Raw genomic sequence first — 7226 nt, 5'->3', positions numbered from 1 at the left:
ATAGAGAGCGAGAGAATCGCATGTCAAATCATTCTCTCCCCTTCCTCCGGCCCCCTTTTATGCAAAAGTTACGCAGACATAGTGTGTACGATGATTATTACCAAACAATTATGTCACATTCTCAGAATTTTATCCAAATTTAAAATGCCGGGGCACAATTTATTTTGACTCCTAACATTAATTTTAAATCTATAACTTATATTCCACTTTTTGTGTTTAAAATTATGATTTTTTTCTTTTTGGATATGTAACAAATTGTTTAAGAATACTAAAATTTCACTGAAAAAGTATGAAATTATTCCCTACTTCCATTGAGCCTCCACAGATCTGATATTGCTTACTGCAGGATGCTTCTCAGCACTATAAATACAAGGTTTCTACTTTAATCCTCCACAACAAAGCTTCCAAGGGAAAAAAGAAATGTTAAATTAGAAAAAAAAAAAAAAAAAATTCTCTTTTTGTTATTCAATTTCAGTTCTCTCTCTCTCTCTCTCATGGCAAGAAAATTAGATCCACTAGTGGTAGCAGGAGTGATTGGAGATGTTACTGATTATTTCTCTCCAAGTGTGAAAATGAGTGTTACTTACAACACCAACAAGCAGGTATGTGTTCCAATTTAGTTGGGATGTGTCTATATGCAGTTCTTTCCCTTCCTTTTATTACCTCCAAGTATTTCTATATTTGAAGTTAATAAAATTTCTTTCTACCGATAAAAAAAAAAAAAAAGGTACTTAATGGGCATGAGCTATTTCCTTCCTCACTGACAATTAAACCTAGGGTTGACGTTCATGGAGGTGACATGAGGTCCTTCTTCACACTGGTATATGTTCTTTTTTCTATAACCCTAACCCATTGTTCTTGACTTACTTTTAACATATCTAATTCACACCCTATGTGCCATCTTCCAGATTATGACAGACCCAGATGTTCCTGGTCCAAGTGATCCATACCTGAGGGAGCACTTACATTGGTATGCCCTCTAAAAGTTGGCTCAAATAGAAGTTCTAAATAGAAAAGGGAGGTGGGTTTGGGGAACCACTAGGGCATTCTAAAACCAAATATACCATGATACGGTTCAATGTTATGCCCTAGCTTATAACACTGTTATTAAGACTCATTATACATGTTTGCATACATTATAGTTCATATCTCTCTCTCTCTCTCTCTCTCTCTCTCACACACACACACACACACACACACAAATGTAGTCTTAAGGCGAGGCTTTCACCACTGCAAGGTCTAGCGAGGGTGTATCCTTAAGCCACATTTGGAGGCATGTTTTTCATAATTTGAACTCGTATCGCTTGGGTTGCAATAGAGCAATCTTTCCGTTGTGCCAAACCCTAACCTTACGAGCGCGCGCACACACAAATGCGAAAAAAAAAATTATGCACATATGAGTAAATGTTGGAATTTACCAATCAATTAATGATGCACAACATGTATATGCATCAAGGATTACCATGGACATGTAAATGGACCTCTTATTGTTTACCATATGGAATGTAATATTTCATACTCTGTATGTTTCATCAATAAAGACTTTGTTTTTGCCGATAAAAAATATATATATATATATATGGACACTACAAGAAAATACACATTTGGCGACAAAATTTTTAGTCGCCAAAAGTGATTTTTTAGTCGCCAAAAGTCGGGTTTTAGCTTTTCCCGACTAAATTTTTTAGTCACCATGTTTGTCGCTGGAAAACTGTCGCGGAAGGTATGGGCGACTAACCCACTTTTAGTCGCCAAAAACAAACTCTGTAGCGACTAAAATTTTCGTCGCCAAAGCTCATTTATATTTTTTAAATTATACATTTGGCGACTAAATTTTTAGTCGCCAATAGTGAATTTTTTTTTTAATTTATACATTTGCCGACCATTTTTTTCGTCGCCAATACTAAAGCTTTTGGCGACCACCTGTTTTAGTCGCCAAAAGCATATTAAAAAAAAATAAAAAATTTTGAACCCGTTGCTCGCAAGTTTCGAACCTGAGACATCCCATCCCCACATTCCAAACCTTTTGCCAAACACTCCCTCCACTACGCCACTATAGCATCACATTAGTATATATGCAATATATATTATTTATATAGTATATTAACTGCTATTAATACAAAATAATATTTATAAATATAATTTTTTTAATTCAATATAATTTATGTAAAAAATAAATTATTTACTAAAAAAAATTTAGGCCACTTTTGGCTACTAAAACCATTATTTAGTCGCCATTTCTATTATTTTGGGCTACTAATTATTTTTTTGTTGCTAAAAAAAGAAGTTCCAATTAAAAATCAGCAGTTTTGGCGACGAAACCTATTTTTAGTCGCCAAAAGGGGACGTTTTTGGCGACTAAACTGAATTTTAGTCTCCAATACTCAATTTTTAGCTACTAATTTTTTTTTTGTAGCCAAAAAGCTTCACTTTCAGCGACCAATCTGTTTTTAGTCGGTAAAACACCTACAATCGGCGACCAATCTGCTTTTTAGTCACCAAAACTATTACTTTTGGCTACTAAATTATTTTAGTCGCCAAAAACTGTCACTTTTGGCTACTAAACAACCTTTAGTCGCTAAAACCCCTACATTCGGCGACTAAACTGCCTTTTAGTCGCTAAAACCATTGTATTCGGCGACTAAAGTCTTTTAGTCGGCAAAAGTGTTCAATTTTGGCGACTAATTCCATTTTAGTCGCCATTTCTACTACTTTCAGCGACGAAAAATGAAATTTTGGTAGCAAAAAACGCTTTTTCTTGTAGTGGGAATGTCCAATACACACTCATACCAATTGTGGTTCATAGTTTCTTGTTTTTTTTTTTTTTAATCGATGAAAGTAGGTTGTTAATTGTTAGATTAACATCTATATGAATTAGCCTCTCCATTCTTGCAAAACACCAAGCACTTACCTCCTAATTCAACTCTCCCTAAGGGAGAGTTGAACCTATGACATTCTCTTGGAATTAAACCCTTAGGACAGTCATGATGGTCAACTAAGTTAGTCTTAATTGGTTATAGTTTCTTGATTTTTGAGGTTTACTAAGAGCTAATATTCTAAAATTCTAGACATAACTATAGTTACAAACTATTACCGCATAGGATTCTCTATATCACCCTTCCTTGTCTTCTGTTTCAATCCCCCTTCCTATGATAAGATCTATTTGTCTGAATATGATCATGTCATAGAGAGAGGACTTGGGACAGAAGAACAATAGAGAGCGGGATATAAGATCAACTCCAAGCCACTCCTAACATTTGGAACTTTTGATCATCTCACAGGATAGTCACAGACATTCCAGGCACAACAGATTCCTCCTTTGGTATGTCTTCTCATCAGCACACACACACACACAGATTGATGAAAAAAATACTTGATTTGCTAGTGGGTTTTTCTTTTTCTTTTTTTTTTTGAAATATATACAGGAAGAGAGGTAGTGAACTATGAAGCACCAAGGCCAAACATAGGGATCCACAGGTTTGTGTTTGTTCTCTTCAAGCAGAAACAAAGGCAGGCAGTGAATACACCTCCTTCAAGGGATCGATTCAACACCCAAAAATTTGCACAAGAGAATGATCTTGGCCTTCCTGTTGCTGCTGTCTTCTTCAATGCTCAAAGGGAAACTGCTTCAAGGACTGCTCGTCCAGGACCCCCAAAAAAGTAAAAAAAAAAAAAAAAAAAACCTCCCACTATTGTTCAATCACTTTGCAACAATTGGGAAGAACGAAAAACTACTGTAGTCGCCGAGTATCGTGTGTTAGTCTATGTGCTCTTTCCAGCAAATGAAAAACTGTAAAATATGGGTTATCTGTGTCTCTAAACTATTTTATGAGTCTGATATATTATGTGATCGAATATTTTGTTATTTGTTCATCATACTTCCTCTGTTTTAAAATAATATTTTCTTTTGTGGAATTCATTTTTTTTTATGAATACAATTATTGTATTTTAAAAATATTAATTTTTCAAAATTACCCTTTGATAATACTTTTTTTAAAAAATATCAATTGTCATAATTGTACTTTTTATTTTATTAATGAATTTAAAAGAATTGTAAAATAGGAAATTTATATTATTTTAGTTCTTAATTTTTTAAAATGGACTAATATTTTAGAAAAATGAAATGAGGTATTAATATTTTAAAACGGATGGAGTATTTTTTATGCTTTAGATCATATAATTTATTTATTTATTTATTTTCAATTATTGGTCCACCACACCATCGATATCAAATTTTAAAATATATAATAATTAGCCTCGTTTGGGAACCCTTATTTTTACTCAAAAAGTTACTAAATTAGCAAAAAAAACCAACAGCCCATATTAAAAAGTCAAAGATTCTCTTTTCTCTCTACTTTTTGCATATATTTTCGTAAAAAGTCAAAAAGTCATCCCAAGTATACTAGTTTTTTTTAGCTCATATTTTAGCCAAATAGTCAAAAAGTTACTAAATTAGCCTGTTCTCAAACGAGGCCTTAGTATTCCTGTGGGGGTGAGGGTAGATGTATTTGAGTGCTTAGATTTAGATACCTATTTTGTTGGAAAAAAATGATTTTTTAGTAACTTTAATGTGATATTAAAGTAGGTCTCAATCATTAGTTGAGGTGGAATTAATTGGATTTAGATTCTTTGTAACAAGGTCTTTACACCACAAAAAGAATGACAAAAAACTCTTAAGAATTTAATGAGAAATTGTCTCATAAATTTGGCCTCATGAATGAGGTATTGAGAATTGTATATAACTATCAATCCCACATTCATTGTATAGGAAAACTTTGATGGATATTTAAACATCAAGATTTTGATAAGGACATAAGCCCTTTGAGGCATCCAAATTTTCCGGAGGAAGGGAATTATGGATGTTTCAAGGATGAGCTTGGGCCAAAACTATGGTCCAAGTTGGTTATGAAAAAATTGTCGCGCGAGCGCCGCCCACCTGGACCGAACCAGTCCGTGATCCGTGGGTCTTAGGTCTTGGGTTTGAAACTTGTTGGAATCGGTTAATTTGAGTTGGGTCAGATTGGTAGTCCATCAACCTAATATGTATATACACACATGTTTATATTGTGTGTAACTCACACATTGAAGCCCCATTAGTTTTGCAGGAGTAATGGGCTGCATTAGTTGTTAACCTTTATGGCTGGAGGCTCCTTCTCTCTCCCCTTATGATGTATAAATAGAGACCAACTTCTTTGGTTGTGTACACAGAATTTTTTGCCTTCTAGAATATATAGTCAGTTTGTTTCTATAATTTTCTTTTTGTGTGAGAGAGTGCTACCATTGTCGGTTTGTCAAAGCTAACAGAAGGTACTTCTGTGTTAGCCGGTCTAAACCGTCATATCCTGAGAAACAGGCGTCGATGTACTTCCAGCACCCACGGTGAGGCAGTGAATTTGTTTTAAGGAGACTGTGGTATCACATAGGTTTTGGTTTACTTTCTTTTACCATTTTTTGTTTCATATGTATTTCTGTTCATCATGTTTCATATATTCTTAAACTTGATTTATTAAATATGAATTTATTTGTTTTGTTTAATTTTATAATTTGGACAACAATCTTAAAACAGATTCTATATTTTTCATAAATTATGATAAATAGATTCATATGTAATGTGCAATAATTTTTTTCCGAAATTGTACACTGTTTTGATTTGTTCATCGGAGGACAATTGGTCACTGTTCATAGCACTTGGTAATTAGATTTGTTTATTGGATGCATGCGTACAGTTTTGATTAGTATACATTTCTGATTAGAAGTCATGTTTTATATATAAAAACCAATTACATGTTTATGTATTTTAATGGAAAATTTTGGTTACATGTTATTAAGGTTAAGTTTGATATATATTGAAAAAGGTAAAGAGTTACATCACTTTTCTAACACATCACTTCAAATTCAATCCAACCCAAATTTAATCCATATTTCATAAAAAATTAAAAAATACATTTATTTAGATCATTCCAAACAACCCCTAATAATAAAATATATATACAAATTGTCCAGGTTTTACTTTGGTTTCCGTGTCATAATATGTCAAGAACTTCTATGAAAGTCATGATTAGAATATTAGATTAATATATATGCATGCTATTGCTTTGTTTGTTCTAGACTACCTGTAGCATACAGAAGGCCACTGTTACTCAATAAAAAAAAGAAAAAGAAAAAGAAAAAAAGAAGAAAGAAGAAAAAGAAAAAAGAAAAAAGAAAAAAAAAAGTCTACTGTTGCAATTCAATTTATTTAATGATGAATTAATTATTTCAGATTTTTTTCCTTTCCAGTTTGTGTTCGGTTTTGTGTGTTTATTAAATATTTTTTTCATGCCTTTCATTTCTAGATCTTTATCATGTTGTGGAAGTTCATAAGTGTTTAAATTTATTTTAGGGCTAGTGTTTATTTCCTACTGTTCTTGTATGATATACAAGTGCTTTATTTTCTAGGTTCTAGATTTTATTTTATTTTTTTAGAATTATTTGCATGATCTTATTCCTAAAATAATTTACATGTTAATTGCTAAGAACATTCACACGTTTATTACATGGTTATTGTTGTATAGAAATTTTATATGACTCTGGCCTATTAAATTTTAATTTAAGTATTTAGAGTTATAGAGGTTTTTGTAATTTGTCTATGTTTATTGTGTAAATTAAATTGTAAATTTAATTTTGGAATTTTGGTTTAATTTTTATAATTGATATAGCATTTTAATTTTTACTTAATTTTGCTATTCATTATATATTGTTTAGAAGGGTTAAATATAAGTTTCTTTTAATTGGTTGCTTTGTATTATGTTGTGGTTTTCTACCAACTTTTCTTTGTAGGAATACCTATGCAAAAGGGAACTGAAAAAAGAAACAAATCCAAATGAATAGGATTTGGGATTGCAAGGGAAAAAATAATTGGACTATATTAACCTTTTGTGTTGAACAGAAGTACCTAAGTGTGTGGAAAGGAATTTTTTGGACTAAATTTGAAACAATTGTTTGTTTGAGTTTTAATTGTGGTTGTTTACCAATGTGTTGACGCATTTTGTTTGCTTGTATTTCTTATAGCAATCCTGTTTTAATTGCTTGTATAGTATAGAACTTGGTTTGTTTTAACCTAATTCATCCATTGGAAAACTTAATTCTAAAAATTGTGTCCCATGGATTAGGAATTAACATGATCTTGAAAGTTTTGTCTAAGGTTAACTAGGTTTTAGGTGTGACCCCTCTAATCTTCTTGGAAA

General features: G+C 32.1%; 1 protein-coding gene across 1 annotated transcript; it reads left to right on the top strand.

Moving 5' to 3' along the window:
- The first annotated feature begins 403 nt into the window (after positions 1 to 403).
- LOC114259812 (CEN-like protein 2) lies at positions 404 to 3809 on the top strand. The gene is made up of 5 exons (XM_082906133.1): positions 404 to 602; positions 728 to 820; positions 909 to 970; positions 3282 to 3322; positions 3426 to 3809. The coding sequence occupies exons 1-5, from the start codon at positions 495 to 497 to the stop codon at positions 3662 to 3664; spliced, it is 543 nt and encodes a 180-aa protein (XP_082762259.1). The 5' UTR covers positions 404 to 494; the 3' UTR covers positions 3665 to 3809.
- Positions 3810 to 7226: the final 3417 nt, after the last annotated feature.

This window comes from Camellia sinensis, chromosome 14 (genome assembly GCF_055761805.1).
Source record: "Camellia sinensis isolate YWXY chromosome 14, ASM5576180v1, whole genome shotgun sequence".
NCBI classification, from domain to species: Eukaryota; Viridiplantae; Streptophyta; class Magnoliopsida; order Ericales; family Theaceae; genus Camellia; species Camellia sinensis.
The sequence above is the reverse complement of the archived record's forward strand: the minus strand, read 5'-3'. Positions and strand labels throughout refer to the sequence as shown.